At 41.1% G+C, this 19,322-nt stretch overlaps 2 protein-coding genes across 2 annotated transcripts; one reads left to right on the top strand and one right to left on the bottom strand.

The window, feature by feature from the left end:
- The first annotated feature begins 2,807 nt into the window (after positions 1-2,807).
- Positions 2,808-3,746, top strand: LOC117349653 (olfactory receptor 6-like). The gene has a single exon (XM_033923247.1). It carries the CDS (start codon positions 2,808-2,810, stop codon positions 3,744-3,746), a length of 939 nt encoding a protein of 312 aa, XP_033779138.1.
- Positions 3,747-13,480: 9,734 nt separating this feature from the next.
- Positions 13,481-18,775, bottom strand: LOC117350590 (olfactory receptor 6M1-like). Its single transcript, XM_033924951.1, has 2 exons — positions 17,866-18,775; positions 13,481-13,515 (listed from the first exon to the last, which is right to left on the bottom strand). Exons 1-2 carry the CDS (start codon positions 18,773-18,775, stop codon positions 13,481-13,483), a joined length of 945 nt encoding a protein of 314 aa, XP_033780842.1.
- Between the last annotated feature and the right edge of the window lie 547 nt (positions 18,776-19,322).

The raw sequence follows: 19,322 nt of genomic DNA, 5'->3' as shown, positions 1-19,322 counted from the left end.
CCTTTCCTCTTAACTTCTGTAAACCGTGCCGAGCTCTGCGCTTGCGGAGATGGCGCGGTATACAAACCTAAGATTTAGTTTAGTTTAGTTTAGTGCTCCAAGCCATGGTAGAAACCTCTACCACGGCTTAGTAAAAAAGGGCCATAATAAATTATGAATTCTTCCAAATTCTTCATTCAAAACTTATTATACCATCCATATAACATGGCCCTGTTGTAGTCCTTCAAGTCTTATAGCATCACAGTTTAATATCGTTTTTATTAGAGCAAACTGGAATGTCCAGTGAATAATAATTCTACTAGTGTCCTCCAACCATATCTCACTCAGCAGGATTCCCTGTCCCAGACGTTTGAACTGGTTAAAATGATATATGTTCTAAGAACAATCGGAGAATACACTATGCTTGAAAAACATTGTGAAATGGTTTCAAATCCTGAAGAAGCAACAGTGAAACACAAATTTGTGTTGAGTTGAACATTGGCTGTTGGATTTATCCTTGAGGAAATTCATTAAAAATCTTTGATATGGTTAAAAGGACACCAGCAACATCAGTATTTACTTCCCGAGTAGTCATCTCACTCCCCTCCAATCCATCCAGAATTTGGATGCACAACTCATATTCTGAGATAGACACTTTACTCATGTTACCCCCGTCTCCTAAAGTCACTTCATTGGTTTTCCATCTGTTTCCAAATACAATTCAAACTCCTCTTACTGACCTACAAATGCACTCACTCAGCTGCCCCTCACTATCTCTTCACTTATCTCCCCCTATATCCCCTCCCCCCTATGAGCTCCACTCAGCTAGTACCGGTAAGTCCCTCCTTATCTGTGCCTTTCTCTTCCTCTGCCAACTCCAGACTCCATCCCTTCTACCCTGCTGCACCGTATGCTTGGAACAAGCTGCCCGAATCCCTACGGCGGTCTCTGACTCTGGCACTATTCAAGCCCAGTTATAAGTCTAACTCCTAACTCCTCTCACCTTGGGTTCTGCATCCCCCCGCCCTATATGTCATGTCTGTCTGTCCAAGTTAGATTTTAAGCTCTTCTGAGAAGGAGCCGTCTATAAATGTCAAAATGTTCAGCCCTGCATACGCCTTTCAGCGCCTTTCAGCGCTAGACAAACAGTAGTAGAAAAGAGTATTAGCAGCAATGGTATTCATTGAACATTCCATTCATTGGATGGTGATACTCTACTAGGGACTGATGAAAAGTTCTCAGCCCATCCAGCAAAGTTGGAGCAGTGTCCATCAAGGGCTGTACGCTTAGTCCAACGATTTTCCACTCATTTCTTTCCATATTTTTCTGACTAGTGGAAAATCACTGGACTAAGTGCTCCTTTTACTAAGGTGCGTTAGGGCTTTAACACGCAGAATAGCGCTAGACGGTAATGCCAGCATTGAGCTGACGTTAGTTCTAGCCGCGTAAGCACACCTTAGTAAAAGGTGTATAGCCCTTAATGGACACTGACTCAGCTTTGTTGATTGGGCTGAGAACTTTTCAGTGGCCCCTTGGAAGAACTGAAGGACTGCGACAGAGCAATGTTATATGGCCAGGATTATAAATTTTGAATGGAGAATTTGGGAGAATTCATAATTTATTGAGATATGAGGGATATTTAATATAGTAGTAAAGCAAACTTTGCAATATTTTTTAATTAAAAAAATATTAGTAAAAATGGTAATACATTGGCTTGAAATATATATATTCTATCTTTAATAGAGATTGGTATTAATACAGTTTATTTAGAAGCTAAGTTGAGATTAACCCAAACTTTGTGATTGTTGGATGCCAGATGTGCATGCAAATTTTAATGTGTACCAATTAACACCAGTAATTGGCTGCTGTAGAGGATATAATTAGGGTGTGGAAAGAAGAGAAGATTGATTATTTGTAATGTAAGTCATCTAAGGCCCCTTTTACTAAACTGCGGTAGAGGTTTCTACTGCAGCCTAAAAGCTCCGATGCTCCTCAGACGCTCATAGAATTCCTTAGAGCAGCGTTGGATTAGCGTTGGACATTTTGCACTCCGAGCCACAGTACAGAACTCTACTGCAGCTTAGTAAGAGGGGGAGGGGTAATTTGGTTGCCCAAATCTAATAAGACCCAGTTGACCTGAGCTGGACAGATTCAACACTAAAAGTAAATGAAAAGTCCCACTCAACTTGGAACTACCTTTCACCATTCCATTAAAACCTTCTAATAGACATATCACACACACCCCTCTACCTCCTCCCCTACCCCTTCCTACCTTCTAGTTTGCCTTATTTTCCCAATCCCAACCCCTGGAGGTAGGAAGAGGTCTGCTTACCTTCTCCCTGCTCCTAGCTCAGACTGGTGTGTTATCATTCAAACCTCAGCCCTGGATCTTGGAGAAGAAAAACACATAGGGTTGATTTTACCATTAAGCACAGTTAAACTTGGGGTGAAGAAGATGGGAGCGATCCCTGAAGGGAAACATGCTAATGTGTATAATGTAAGCAATCATTTTAAACTTATTGAAAATTGACTCTCCGGTGTCTCTGCATAGGCAAGTGACTTGATAAAATATTCAAAGCATAAATACCAATGGATCTTATTCCATATGTTCATATAGAGAAGAAAGATAATTGATATCATGCAGTCTTTCAGCATAAAGATTGATTTTTCATGAATTGCGGTATGACAAATATAAAAAGAAAAGGTCAAAATAAACTAGTGTCAACAAGAGAGATACAAATGTAGTCTGTCCTCAAACATGTTTTAAGAATTTAAAGGATTGTAACATGTCAATGTGCTTACTTTTCAGTAAAACGCTCAATCAGAACATGATTAACCAAACTCATGTGAAAGAATTCTTCCTGGTTGGACTCCCAGTTCTTCCTGAGCTTCAAATCTTAGTGTTCTGGATGTTTCTACTGATGTACATTGTAACCATGAGTGTGAATCTTGTCCTAATCACCATAGTGAAGATATCACGCCACCTTCACAGACCCATGTACTTTTTCCTCTGTAACTTGTCCTTTCTTGAGATTGGCTACGTGTCCGTAACAGTTCCAAGAATCTTGATCAGCCTTCTAACACATAAGAAAAGTATTTCCTTTGAGGGATGTTTTCTTCAGGTGTTCTTCTTTACATTTCTTTGTGCTACAGAAACCGTCCTTCTTGGAATTATGTCTTTTGACCGGTATGTGGCCATCTGTCACCCCTTGCGCTATGCCATCATTATGAGCTGTAGAGTATGCCTTCAGTTAATCATTACAACATGGACATTTGCCTTCCTGGCTACTTCATTTCCAATTATTTTGATTTCCACATTACCTTTCTGTGGACCTAACGTCATTGATCATTTTTTCTGTGAATGTGCTCCTTTATTAAAGTTAGTATGTGGTTATGCCGATTTTGGTGACTTAGCAGTTACCGTCTGTGCGGCTATTACGATACTGTGCTCTGTCATGATAACCTTGCTGTCCTATATTTTTATTATAACTACTATCCTGCAAATGTCTTCTTCAACAGGCAATCAAAAGGCCTTCTCTACCTGCGCCTCTCACCTCACGGTCGTCATCATATTTTACAGTACAATTCTTGCTATGTACATTAAGCCAACTGCAAGAGATGCCCATCAGAACAAGGTGATGGCTGTCCTTTATGCTGTGGTCACACCCCTAGTTAATCCTTTTATTTATAGCTTAAAAAACAAGGAAGTTAAAGAAGCTTTATATAAACACATAGCTAAAATTAGAATTCCCATAGAAACAAAATAGGAGGAATTCTTGTGTAGATCAAGTCCTAGGGATACAAAATACATAGAATCAATATAAATGCCTAGAAATCTTCCTTCATGTTGTTTTGGCCACAGAAAATCAAACATTAATGAACTTTTCATTGCTTTACAATCAGGGCAGGATTAACCAATAGGCCCAGTAGGCACGTGCCTAGGGCCCGAAATGGTCAGAGGGGCCCGATGAAGGAGGGCATCAACATTGTTTTTACTAAACGGCGATGGGCCCCTCCAGCATCGATAGGCAATGCAGGTCTTCCCCCATTCGGCAATGCGGGCCCCCCGATCAGCAACGCGGCTCCCCCCACATTGACGGAAAGTAAGACAAGCAAGCAACGGGAACTGTAATTTTGCAAGCGGTACTGCTTGCCCAAAGCTTCCCTCTGACGCAGGTTCCTGTTTCTGCCTGGGCACTTGGTGGGGTGGGGCGGGGTAGGGGGCCCAGTGTACTTGTGTGCCTAGGGGCCCTCGACGAAGTAATCCTGCCCTGTTTACAATCATTCAGAACAAATCATTCCACATAACATTTCCTACTTCTTGAATTATTTGTATAGAAAATGTTAAACAATCATGAAAACAATGTACCACTTTATTTTTTCAATTCATTTAGTAATTCTAAATGTTCTGATTTTGGGGGGGGGACTGTATCCTTGTGTTCTGGTTATATAATTTTTTCAGTGGTAAAGTCCAAAAACATGACAAATGTGTGTTTGATAAAATATATTAATTGGTCACAAATTTGAGACATGAATGCCTGATATTTCCATGTATAATAATCCACTCTAAATTTATTGCCCTCCACAACGCAGTGCGAGTTTCCAAATGTCTTCTTCAGGAGGAGGATTATATCTAAAACCACAATTAAATTATGACCTTTACTTTTCACTTATAATAAATCTTGTGATTATTGTTGTGATCTTCAGAGAGCTTACAATATTTTACTGTAAGATTATAACTCTGACTGAGCTAGCTGTGATAAATTATGAGGGCAGAGGGATAGGGGGGAAGGAGGGATAGGAGACTAAGATGTCAGGTAGTATTCATTGGGAAAGGTCAGGGTAATAGGTGAGGCTAGGATTGGTAGTTGGGTTGCTAGGGAAAAGGGATTGGTTAAGTAGAATGGGTGGGAAGTATGGATTGGTGGGAACATTGTGGAGGCGTGAGAAGGTTTTGTGGAAATTGGTGAGTATGGGAAAGTGGTGGTCATTTTGGAAAGTGAAGGAGTATGGGAGGGTGGTGGGTAGGAGTAATTTGTTTCCATCCCACCCTCCCTGTTATGTTTTTGGGGTTGTTTTGCTATTGGTCACTGGGATGGGGGTTGGTCGCAGCTTTTGGGCGGAAAATGAGAGATATGGGGTAAATTCTGTAACAGTGTGACTAATAAAGTTATGTGTTAACATGTGCTTATCTGCATCTTGTGCGGAACCACCATGGGTGGCAGCAAGACCCTGCAACGCTGTGAGTCTTGCTGGGGGAAGATGAGATTGGCGGAATGTGAAAAATTTTGTGAGCTGGGCTAGTTGACACCGAATAGCTTCAGGTATATGTGATGGTTAAGATACAATGAATTATTTGTGGAAGAAAATTATATATATATATATATATATGGAATTGTTTGATGAGTTCAATAAAGCTGCGGTCTATGCTTTGCCATTGCTAAGGTGTATTAGATTTTCTTGTCAAGATTTTTGGTTTGAGTGTGAGGAGTTGTGAGACTGCCAGTGTTTTAACAATCCTCCTTCATAAACTGCTTAAATACAAATACAAAACAAAATCATAATATGGTCACATACCAAGTTGGAAATCTCATAAAATCTTAGTAACTGCTAGTGCTGCCCGATTCAGGAAAAAAATTTTTTTGATTCGATTCAGCCTATTGAATCGATTTTTTGATTCAATTCAATTTTTCTGCCCAATTGGGTGTTTTTTTAAAACATCCTGATGGGTTTATTTTATAACCTCTCCCTTTTATAGCCTCTTCACCCCCTTTGCCTTCTCCTAACCACACTGGCGCTGTGGTATAAACAAACAAAAAAGACTTTTCCTCTCTCTGTTAAATCCTAGCTCACATTTGCGGTCTAACACCAGCTCTGGCAGGATACACGTTTCAAATCTGACATATTGTAATCACAAAACAGAAAATAAAATGATTTTTTTCTACCTTTTGTTTGCTGGTCATTATTCAAATCTTGTTGGTCCCAGGCTCTGGTTGTCTTCTGATAACTTGCTTGCCAGGGTCTCCTTCTTTCTTCTTTCTCTGTGCTAATCATCCATCTGCCATCTCTGTCCTCCCCTTCCCTCCCCCGGAGGTCTGGCATCTTTCCTTTTTTCGTTTCCATCCACAGATCCACCTTTTCTCAACTACCCTTTCATCCAGCAACTCTCCTTCCTTCCCCACCACCCCAGGGTCCACCATCTCTCCCTTTCTTTTCCCAACTACCCTCCTATCCAGTATCTCTATCCCTCCCTCCACATCATTCCTTGTGTCCAACATCTCTCCCTTTCTGTTCCTTCCCTCCCTAAATCCCATTGCCCATTATCTCTCTCCCTCTCTTCTATTTTTAGACCCATTATTTCTTCCCCCCAAAGTCCGGCATATGCACATCTCTTTGAACCACCCCTTCCATCCCTCCATGTACTTCTACACCAGGGCCCATTCCTCTGAAGGTTTGTTCCCCCTGAAGGTCTGTCCCCCCATGAAGGCCTGCACTTCACCCCTAAAGGCCTGCCTGTGCCCCCTGAAGGCCTGTACAACCCCCCCCCCCCAAAGGACTACACCCCCCCTGGAAGGCCTGTGTATTCCCCCTGGCCTCCCGGCATCAATTTACCTAATTTCAGCAGCCTGGATAAGATCGCTAGTGCTAGCAATCTTTGCAAGCTGCCATCGGGTCTTCCGAGCTGCCTTCTCTCTGCCACGGTCCCGCCCTCCTCTGTCTGTCTGTCTTTCTTTCTGTCTCTCTCCTTGGCCGCTGTCTGTCTGTCTGTCTCTCTAGCCCCCTGTCTGTCTTTCTTTCTGTCTGTCTCTCTCCCTGGCCCCCTGCCTATCTCTCTCTGCCCCCCTCCCGAGCAAATCAAGATTGCTGCCTGCCCTCCAGCACACCCCTTCCCCCCAAAGCAGCCCGTTTTCACTTTCCCCCTCCACTTTTTTCTTTCTGTCTCTCTGTTTCTCTCCCTGGCCAACTGCCTTTCTCTCTCTGCCCCCCCTCCCGAGCAAACCAAGATTGCTGCCTGCCCCCAGCACACCCCTCCCCCCAAAGCAGCCCCTTTCCCTCTCCCCCTCCACTTCTTTCTGTCTGTCTATCTCTCTGTCTCTCTCCCTGGCCCCCTGCCTACTCTCACTGGCCCCCCGAGCAAACCAAGATTGCTGCCTGGCCCCCCAGCACACCCCTCCCCCAAAAACAGCCCCTTTTCCCTCTCCCTCTCAACTTCCCTGTGCAGCAGTAGCAGCCGGATGCAAATCAAACACGGCTATGGAGTCATAAATCATGCTGTCAGGGATCACGGCGTTGTAAGTGCGCATGTGCGTTTAGGGTTTTATTATAGAGGATAAAACAAACAAAAAACCCCAAAGGAAATAAGATAATACCATTTTTTTATTGGACTAACTCAATGCATTTTTTAATGAGCTTTCAAAGATAACCCCTTCTTCAGATCAGAAATCTATATTGATGAAAATCATCAGTAGAAACATAGAAACATGACGGCAGAAAAGGGCTATAGCCCATCAAGTCTGCCCACTCCACTGTCCCACCCCATTAAGTCAGAGTGCTGCTCGACCCACGTAGAGATCCCACGTGGATGTCCCATTTATTCTTAAAGTCGAGCACGCTAGTGACCTTGATCACCTGCACCGGTAGTTTGTTCCAGTGATTCACCACCCTTTCTGTAAAGAAATACTTCCTGGTGTCACCACCAAATCTCCCTCCTCTGAGTTTGAGCGGGTGCCCCCTTGTGACTGAAGGTCCCTTAGGAAAGAATATGTCGTTTTCCACCTCGACACGACCTGTGACGTACTTAAATGTCTCAATCATGTCACCCCTCTCCCTGCGTTCCTCTAGAGAGTAGAGCTGCAACTTGCCCAGCCTTTCCTCGTATGAGAGATCCTTGAGTCCGGAGACCATCCTAGTGGCCATTCGCTGGACCGACTCAGCTCGAAGTACATCTTTACGGTAATGTGGCCTCCAGAATTGCACACAGTACTCCAGATGAGGTCTCACCATGGTTCTGTACAGTGGCATTATGACTTCAGGTTTACGGCTGACGAAGCTTCTATTGATACATCCCATCATCCGCCTTGCCTTGGATGAGGCCTTCTCTACTTGTTTGGCAGCCTTCATGTCTGCACTGATGATTACTCCCAAGTCCCGTTCTTCTGAGGTCGTAGCTAGTGTTTCTCCATTCAAGGTGTATGTTCTGCATGGATTTCTGCTGCCGAGATGCACCACCTTACACTTCTTTGCGTTGAAGCCCAGCTGCCATGTCGAGGACCAGTTTTCCAACTTGATCAGATCCTGCGCCATACCATCCGTGAGATCGCATTCACCTACTGTATTGCACAGTTTGGCGTCGTCAGCAAACAGCGCTACTTTTCCCTTATGAATATGTTAAAAAGGGATGGTCCCAGGACTGAGCCCTGCGGCACTCCGCTAGTCACCTCCGATGTCTTAGAGAGGGTGCCATTGACCACCACCCTCTGAAGTCTTCCACTCAGCCAATCATTGACCCATGCCGTTAGTTTCTCACCTAACCCCATCGATTTCATCTTGTTTAATAGTCTACGGTGTGGGACACTGTCAAACGCTTTACTGAAATCCAAGTACACTATGTCCAGAGACTCTCCCGAGTCTAGCTTTCCTGTCACCCAGTCAAAGAAGCTGATAAGATTGGATTGGCATGACCTGCCCCTAGTGAATCCATGTTGACAGGGATCCCTCAGATTCCCCTCATCCAATATCGTGTCTAATTTCCCTTTAAGTAGAGTTTCCGTGAGTTTACACACTATTGATGTGAGACTTACAATGTAGTTCAATAGATTCACCTTTTGGGGGCACCAAATCCTTTATATTGCTTACAGACAATGGGGATTGTAAAACATACGAGTGGAAACTGTTGCCTTTGTGAGCAGATTGAAAGAAGCTTTTGAATTTTGGCATCTATTTATTTGGTTTTATATCCCTTCCTCCCTGGAGAGCCCAGAACGGGTCTCAAGCTTACATACATAACAAAGCCTGGTAAAATATAACATGAGAAACATGGCATTGCACGGCATCCACAGGATGGCAGCTTAGCATGACAGACATAGTCATATATACCAGCATAGCAAGTATAGCCGTACAATGAGAGGCTAGAGAAACTGGGCCTCTTCTCTCTTGAAAAGAGGAGACTGAGAGGGGACATGATCAAGGCATTCAAGATATTGAAAGGGATATACTTGGTAGAGAAAGAGAGATTGTTCACCCTCTGGTTGTGGGATCAAATCCCAATGCTACTCTTTGTGGCCACTGGCATAGTAAGGGTGAGAGGCGCCATGGGCAGTGGCACCCCTCCCCGACATTTTCCCTGCCCCCCCCTTGCTGCATGCACATCCCCCTTCCCATTCCCCATACATTTTTTTACTTCTCCAGAGCAAGCAGCAGGCCCATGTCGGTGTTGGCTCACCCTTTGATGTCACTTCCTAGGCGCGGGTCCTGGAAGTGACATCAGAGAGAGTGCGGATGCCAATACAGGTAGCGACCTCACACTGGGGAAGTAAAAAAGGTACGGGGAAAGACAAGGAGCGTGTGTGCAACAAGGAGAGGAGCAGAGGGTGGGTGAAGAGGGGGAGGGGGTGCCATGCCCTCAGCAAGACTGCACCTGCGGCAGACCGCCCCATACCTCACTTACTACGCCAGTGCTTATGACCCTGGGCAACTCACTTAGGCCCCCTTTTACAAAGCCACGTGGCAAAGGCTCCCTGCCCATTCAATTCCTATAATTCAAAATCAAAAAGGAGGACACAAATTTCCAAAATGGAAAGCGTGAAAGGTATAATCAAAGAAAATAAATAAAAAACACGCTTACATAAATCACTATGATGGATTCAAAAAGTATTTTCTTATAATACAGTTTATATCATGCTTTCATGATATAAACTTTGTTATAAGAAAATACTTTTTGAATCCATCATAGTGATTTATGTAAGTGTGTTATTTATTTATTTTCATTCAAATCCTATGGCAGGGCTGCCCAAGTCCGGTCCTCGAGATCTCCTGAATATGCATGAGAGAGATTTGCCTGCACTGCCTTCTTGGTATGCAAATCTCTCTCATGCATGTTCATTGTGGATATCCTGAAAACCTGGCCTGCCAGTAGATCTCGAGGACCGGACTTGAGCAGCCCTGTCCTATGGGCTTTGAAGCATTTACCGCACTGCCAGCATTTGTAAAAGAGAGGGGTTAATCCTCTATTTCCCCAGGTACAAAATAAGTACTTGTATATAAGTAAACCACTTTGAATATGTAACCACAAAAAGGTGATATACAAATCCTATTCCCTTTCCCCTTAGTTGATGGATTTCTGTAGATTCATAATGTTTAATTTGCATGAATTTATTTACTGGGCTGAAAGTAATTAGTAGTTAGTCTCCAGTGTATAAACTTGTCTGGCACCATGTAACTCTTTCCAAACTTTTGTTTCCAGAGAGTTATCGAGGAATTAAAGACTGCAGAGCATGACGTTACATTTACCTACTGAGAAGTTTGTTGATTCATAAGATGGCATGGTATGGAGTCAGGAAACCTATAAAGCTTTCATTGAACTTCAGAATTCTTGCATAGTTGCAATCTTGCTGTATCCATGAGTTCTTCCAGCAGTAAAGACATTAAATTATTTGGCCTGCAGCAGGTAATTATCATATTCATTTATTAATGTAACTGTTGGTGTTGCTCCATCTTCAGATATCATGCCTAGAATATTATAATTTCACAGCATTAAATTAGAGATGATTATAAATTAGATGAGCTTAGTTGGTTGACTTTGGACTAATTTGACTAAAACCATTTTTCCTACCCTTTGCATCTAAGAAAGAAGTATAACACAACTGGGCCTTTGATGAAACTGTAATGCAGAGACGAGAATGTTTTATGTAACAGCGTAGCAAAACCATTAAAAACAACTGGTTGATCTTCAGTGGTCCTGAGAAGAAGGTGCTTAGATCTTTAGTGATAGTGTGATCAGTAGCAGAAAATGAATGCAAACAATGAGAGAGAATGAATCTGTGCAATTTGACAGGTACTGGACATTGGTGTTAGATAACTTGTAAGAGAAATGAACAGTAGGTGATTGAGTCAAGAAACCTATGAATTTGTTTTCTTCATCTCCGTATTTATTTTAATTCCTCTTTTCTAACAGCTGAAAATGCAGCATATATAGCATGATATTAAGTTAAAAAGGAGTACATACTGCTATACTACTGCATATTTCATTAATGCTGGCCGGCGCTATAGGTTTTTAGCACAAACCGACATGGTAAATGTTCCGACGCTCATAGGAATTCTACGAGTTTTGGAGCATTTACCTCACCGGCCCACACTAGAAACTTCTAGATGTGTTTAGTAAAAGGAGCCCTAAATTAATGACAGTTGGTCTAATACTATGATGAGCAAAAATTAAGCATATGTATTCAAGAAATATACAGGACTATTGAGACAACTTCATCTATTTTTTATTGAGGAAAGATAATTTTGTCTTTATTGAATTTCATAAAATACAATAATTCAACACAGCAATTAATTGAATGACATTTAAGCCCCTCCCCCCAAGTAGACAAATTGGGAGTACAAACCAAAAATACAAGTCAATTAGAATGTATTCTACAATAGTCATCTAAAAAAGCCCAAACCCTCTTAAAATATTGAACTGAACATTGCCTGACAGCAGCTACTTCTTCATATTTACGTGTAAGACAGGCTCCCCCGCTCACCATGCAGGAAAAGAAAGAACTGTACTATTTTTCCATTCTGATAAAACATGCTGAATTGCGAGGCCCATAAGAACATCAAATAATTTGGCCTTATATTGTTTAAATGAATGCGATAAGAGAGCAGAACGCAAAATGACAATTTCATGAGTCAGCTTTATACAGAATCCAAAGATTTCTTGAACTCGTTGCCAGACTTCATCCCAAAACATTTTAACAGCATGACATCCAAACAACATAATGATAAAATGTGCCTACATCAGTTTTACAAGTCCAGCATAAATTAGATTCATACGCTGACAGTCTGGAGGCTCTATAAGGTGTCCAATATGCTCGGTGAGCAACATAGAATAAAGAGGGAAGATATTTGGAGTGTTTTGAAATTGATGGTCATTTCCAGGATCGGTTATTTTAATGGAGTTTAAGTTGGGTTTGCAATAAAGAATGTTATGAGATTACAAAGGTTTCAAATTGTCTCTGTCCAGTTTGAAGAGTGGTTAGTTTGAAAGGTCTCTGTTACACTGATCTTATACATTCTTCATTGATCACCCAAAAAATATCACATTAGACTGATAATTCTTTCAGTGTTGAAAGGCTATGGAATCAGAATATCTGAAATGGATAAAAATATTATATTGCCCAAGTGAGGCACTATGATTATTCCATGGAATTATGTTCCATCTGCTTTCAGTGAGAATATCAAAGCTCCAAAGTAACTTAAACAGAGCCTTTTGATTTGCAGGTCCAGCTACTTGCAACTTCTCTGCCTACGTCTTGTCAGGAAGTAACAAATCTGCAGCTTTACAGGATACATATTCTTGTATTTGCAGGTTATGATCTGTAGGTTGAATGGTGTTGAGGAATGTACTGGTTAGAAAATAGTTGTCCTATGTTTTATTTAAAATGTTTTGAATAGAGTTTGAATTTATGCATTTTCATATTATGTATTTTTATACTGCACTTAAAATATGTTATGACTATATAAATTTCACAGAACTAGTATTCAGTGCTTGATTTACTATTTATACAAGGTGGTTTGAAAAATTTGGTGAAAAAGCAAGTTAAACAACATACCCCCTCTTCTACGAAACTGCTCTAGCAGTTTCTAGCATGGGGAGCCACGCTGAATGGCCCGCACTGCTCCCGACGCTCATAGGAACTCTATGAGTGTCGGGAGCTGCGCAGGCCATTCAGCAGGGCTCCCCCCACTAGAAACTGCTAGCGCAGTTTCGTAGAAGAGGAGAATGGTCTCCATCGAGGGCTATACACTTAGGGGGAATTCTATAATCAGTGCCGGTATCGGTGACTGCCTAAGAATTGGCCACTGATATCATGTCAATCATGAATCAGCATTGGTTATAGAATTTCATTTTTATTTACACTGGCACCTTATATGTAGGCCATCATTTTAGCAGCCTACTTTTAAGGCACAGTGTGCTGCTTCTATCTAAGACCACTTATGGAGCAAGCCATGCTGGCCTTAAGCTTCCATAAGCACCCTTAAGCACTTCCGTAAACACGACGCTAGCACAGTAAATGAAGGTGCTGTTTGGCACCCCCATTTTGGTTAGCCGGCATGTAGGGTGCCGTACCACCTGCTAACCTTCAGCGCATCTTTGAGAATTTCCCCCTTAGTCCAGCGAGTTTCCAGTTTTTCTCATATTGTAATCAAGCCTTAGGCCCCCTCCCTGGTAATTTCCAATAACAATAATGAAGGTCAACAGAACCACTCCATTTGTTGTAGAGTGTCTACTGGTATATTATCCAAGAGACAATGACCTACCACTGCTTAGAGAGATTAGTCTTTTTTTGTGTGTTGAGATATATCTAAAAGATAATTACAAGTTCTTTTTTGTTATACTTAAATTTCAGGAAAAGCTTTCATCAGGGGATGAGCAACCAAACCCACGTAAAATAATTTTTCATCATTGGACTCCCAAGTCTGCCAGGGCTTCAGATGTTAGTGTTCTGGATATTTCTGTTAATGTACATTGTAACTATCTGTGTGAATCTCATCCTAATTACCATAGTGAAGATGTCACACCACCTCCACAGACCCATGTACTTTTTCCTCAGCAATTTGTCCTTTCTCGAGATAGGTTATGTGTCTGTTACAGTTCCCAGAGCCCTCAACAGCATTATAACACATAAGAAAAACATTTCTTTTGAGGGATGCTTTCTTCAATTATTCTTTTTCACATTCCTTGGTGCTACAGATAATATCCTTCTCGGGCTGATGTCTTTTGACCGATACGTGGCTGTCTGCTACCCCTTGCGCTATGCCACCATTATGAGCAGTAGAGTATGCCTTCAACTAATGATTGCAACATGGCTACTTGCCTTTGTGACTACTGCAACTCCAATCATTTTGATTTCCAAGCTATCTTTCTGTGGACCTAATATCATTGATCATTTTTTCTGTGAATGTGCCCCTTTGCTAAAGTTAGTATGCGGTAATGCCTATTTGGGTGATCTAGTAGTTACCATCTGCGCTTCTGTTGTCATACTGTGTTCTGTCATAGTAACCCTGGTATCCTACATTCACATTATAGCAACTGTCCTTAAAATGTCTTCAGCAACGGGGAAGACGAAGGCCTTCTCTACCTGTGCCTCTCACCTCACAGTTGTCATTATTTTCTATACCACCTTGCTCGCTATGTACATTAAGCCAACTACAAGAGATCCCCGTCAGAACAAAGTGATGGCTATACTCTATGCAGTTGTCACTCCCGTAATAAATCCATTTATTTACAGTCTAAAAAACAAAGAAGTTAAAGAAGCCCTTTACCAATATTTCACTAAAAAGAGAATATATTAAATATTTTAAAGAGAAATATATACTAAGATGCATTGTACGCTTTAAGGCATACAGAGTTCTTCACCCAATTCCAACCTTTGGGAGTGGAACAGCAATACTGGGGATTTTGTCCAGAGGCAGCAGAGTTCTGTGGGATTCATAAGGGACCTGCTTCTCCCTCATGATTGAAGTCACTGTTTCTGTACCAATCTCAATTATTGGAGTGATAGTGGAAGTTCCTTGTGTACCATAGAGGCAAAACTTGGTTTTGGAACTTCCCCATGCTTACTGGATATATTTTATCCAGATAGCATTTGGTCGTAGAAATTTATTTGTGTGCATATCAGTGATGTAGTTTTAGATTGCTCTATCTAGTTAAACTTATCCGGTTAAGTCTGGTTTAAGTTATCTGATTAAATTAATCTATGCAGTTAAAGTTATCCTGATAAACTCATCTAGTCACTGCAAATGCTCAGTGTGGCATGGAATCTCTGTTTTAAGCACATTTCCCATAGACACAAATAGAGAAATTCATTTAGGATATCTGTCACAATGGCACTGTCTCGAGGTGGGTAATTCTATCACAGGGACCAACTAAAAGTACAGCTTAAAGCAGGGGTGTCCAACCTTTTGGCTTCCCTGGGCCATATTGGTCGAAAAAAAATGTTTCTGGGGTCACACAAATGCGCAAACGCTGCAGCAAGACAGAGAAGGGAGCAGGCAAGACAGTAAACACCCGGGGGCAGCAGAGAAAAACACTGCATTGCCCTTGACCGGGGTTGGACACCCTTGGCTTAAAGCATCCTTTTTAAGTTGTGATAATCTTTTCCTAGATTATAGAGTGTTCCAATTGTTTATATGTTAAAGAAGAAACTTCCTGTAAAATAGAACAAAATGATCAAAGTAAAAAATAAAATACATAAAAATCTGTGGCTTATTTTCATTCTTGTTATCATCTTTTTCAGAGCATGCTTTACATCCTTATTTCTGAGGCTGTAGATCAGGGGTGTCAAAGTCCCTCCTCGAGGGCCGCAATCCAGTCGGGTTTTCAAGATTTCCCCATTGAATATGTATGAGATCTATTAGCATTGAATGAAAGCAGTGCATGCAAATAGATCTTATGTATATTCATTGGGGAAATCCTGAAAACCCGACTGGATTGCGGCCCTTGAGGAGGGACTTTGACACACCTGCTGTAGATGATGGGGTTTAACATAGGAGTCATAGGATGATGTAAAACACAGCTGTCACTTTGTCCACATCTAATGAACTTTCAGCTTTTACATACATGAAGATTTTACATACATACATACATGAAGATACATACATACATGAAGATTTTACATACATACATACATACATACATACAGCTTTTACATACATGAAGATAACTATTCTGTAGTGGAAAAGAATCAACATGAGGTGAGAGGCACAGGTAGAAAAGGCTTTTTTTGTTGTTTACAGAAGAGCAATTCTCCATATAGTTGACAGAATGTGGACATAAGGCACAGTCAGTGCCATAGTAAAGGAGGCAGGGCAGGTTGGTAGTGGCGATGGCACTTTTCCTTTCTGCTCTGCTGCTTCCCACTCCTCCCCGTCACATGTGTGCCTTCACTTTCCTGCCCTGTATTCACCAGTGCGAGCGTCAGCTCCAACCTGGTGCTTGTGCTGGCCTCAGCTCTTGCTCTGATGTCACTTCCTGATCACAGGACCAGGAAGTGATGTTAGAGAGAGAGAGAGAGCTGTGGCTGGTGCAGACAGCAAGTTGGAGACGCTACTCATATCGCAAAATCACTGAAGTTGGAGACGCTACTCATGACGCAAAACCACTGGACACAGTGCAGCAAGAAAAGCACAAAGGATCTCAATCAACAGGGACTTGTCTTTATTGATCCACTTTCCTGCTGAAGATTCCTTTGAGATAGCACTCTGTGCTCCAGCTTTAGGACCGATTCTGATCCCCAAAGTTTGGTAATCATATTTTGCTCATTGGTCGACCCCTGATGCAGGTGTTGTATGCCAAAGCATGGATCCTGTTTGGTCAACAAAGATAAGTCCCTGTTCATTAAGGTCCTTTGTACTTTTTTGTGTTCGGTATGCTCTGTTCCTCTCTGTACTGGTCGTAAAACACAGTGAACATGAAAAATGTTCCAACAACCATTATGACAGCTATGATCATATTGAACTTTTGAAGTAGATGTGTATAGGAGCAGGATAGTTGTATAAGAGGAGAAATATCATAAAAGAAATGACAACATTACCCATACAGGTTATTATGTAGATGAGTAAAAAGATTATAAAGAGCATACTCTGAATCTTTAGGGAACCTGTGAATCCAACAATGATAAATTCCCTTACTATGGTGATGTTCTCTCTTTCCATTTGTACTAATGTATGGTTTACTGAACCTTCAAATATATAAAAATAAAAAAGTAATAAAATAAGACAAGAATTTCATTACTAACATTCCTCCCTCTTCTACAAAGCCGCAGTAGTGGCTGCCGTGCAGCAACAGCCCCGAAGCCCTATAAATCTCTATGGGCTTCGGGACCATTACTGCGCGGCTTTGTAGAAGAGGGGGATAGTTCCAGATTACATTTGTGGTAGAAACTGGATTCAGAAAAAAAAAAAAAGTGTGACCATTTTCAAAAATTACTCATTATTTATGTATTCTATTTTGCAGCTTGTTCAAATGACATTATTCACCCTACCCACCTCTTCAACACACACTTATTCTTAAGATAATACAACATTATCCCCCTGTTTTACGAAGCCGCGTGGCAAGGGCCCCGAAGCCCTTTAAATCTCTATGGGCTTCGGGGCCATTATTGCAGAGCAGCCGCTAGCGCGGATTCGTAAAGCAGGCCTTATGACTCATGAGATGGATTGAGTTGGGAGCTGGTTTGGCAAAATATGTCCTAATTTATATTTCATTAGCACACTTTTTTCTTTTCAGAAGGGTGAAAAATTGAATGAATTCTATTTTATGCATTTTCCAAGGACTGCCCATAACTGATCTTGTGGCTCTTCAAATTTAATATTTGCTACAATATAACCTGATCACCAGCAGTAGATAGGCCAGTGCAGAAATAGGCAATTCCGGTCCCCGAGAGCCACAGGCAGGTCAGGTTTTCAGGATATTCACAATAAATATGTATGAGATGGATTTGCATGCACTGCTTCCTTGAGATGCAAATCTATCTCATGCATATTTATTGTGGCTATCTTGAAAACCTGACCTGCCTGTGGCTCTCAAGGCCCAGAATTGCCTACCCCTGGGCTAGTGTGTTATATTGCTAGGATGCCTCAATGCAGCTGTACAGGAGAAAATTCCCATTCTTGTTATCATCTTGTTCAGGGCATGCTTTACTTCCTTATTTCTGAGGCTATAGATGATAGGATTTAACATGGGAGTAACAATGCAATAAAACACAGCCATCGCTTTGTCCACCTCTAATGAACTTTCAGCTTTTGGCCTTACATACATGAAAATAATTGTCCCATAGTAGAGAAGAACCACCATGAGGTGAGAGGCACAGGTAGAAAAGGCTTTTTTACGACCTACAGAAGAGCTAATTCTCAATATGGTTGAGACAATGTAGATGTAAGACACAGTGATCATGAAAAATGTTCCAAGAATAACTACGATTGCAGTAATGAAATTGAACTTTTGAATCAGATGGGTATCAGAGCAGGATAATTGTATTAGTGGAGAAATATCACAAAAGAAATGGTTAATGACATTGGATGCACAGTAGGGCAATCTAGCTATCAGTACTGTTGGTATTACAATACTCATAAAACCAGTGAACCAGCAACTAGTCACCAGCTGTATGCAAACTCTTTTTTTCATGAGAATGGCATAACGCAAGGGATTACATATGGCTACATAGCGATCATAAGACATTGCTGCCAAGAGAAAATTCTCAGTAACACCCAGAGATAAAAAGAAATATAATTGCAAAATGCACCCAATGAAAGAGATGGTTCCTTTTTCAGATAGGAAGTTTGCTAGTATTTTAGGAAGAGTTGATGATGTATACCAGAGATCTATGAAGGACAGGTTGCTGATGAAGAAGTACATGGGAGTATGAAGACGACAATCAGACCTTATGACTGTGATAATGACAACATTACCCATAAAGGTGACTATGTAGATGAGTAAGAAGGTTATAAAGAGGATAATTTGAATCTTCAGGGAACCTGTGAATCCAATAATGATAAATTCCTTTACTGTGGTGATGTTTTCTCTTTCCATTTGTTCTAATATATGCATTACTGTAGCTGTAAATATATAATAAACAAGAAAGAAAGAATGATAATTGTTTGGTAATTGAAATATATATATTTGGAAGGACAAAAAATTAACTTTGCTCATCTAAAATAATTTTAGATACATTTGCGAAGGAAATAGTTTGAAAAAAATATAACATTTTCACAATTATTAAAATTTACATATTCTCTTTAGTAGAATGTTAAAATTATATTCATATCCCCTCACCTCATTAAAACCACTTTTATTTTTAGTAAATGAAAACAGTATGGGGCTCATAAACCAACAACAAAAAAAAAACTCCTAAAACTGTCATAAGTTGACACTTGGACAACCTAATTACCGGGACATATAAGTGCCAATTTTCGAAGCCATTTTTCTGGATGTCAAGTAAGATATTTTGCCCACTGTGCATCATAGGGGGTGTGTTGGGGGTGTGCTTTGAGAAGGCTTAACTTGGATGTCTTGTGGAGATAATCAACCATTTTCCAAGATGTCCTGGACAGAACTTAAATGTTTGGAGAAAGACCTG

This window comes from Geotrypetes seraphini, chromosome 16, assembly GCF_902459505.1.
Source record: "Geotrypetes seraphini chromosome 16, aGeoSer1.1, whole genome shotgun sequence".
Classification (NCBI taxonomy): Eukaryota; Metazoa; Chordata; class Amphibia; order Gymnophiona; family Dermophiidae; genus Geotrypetes; species Geotrypetes seraphini.
This window is presented reverse-complemented; position numbering and strand designations above follow the sequence as displayed.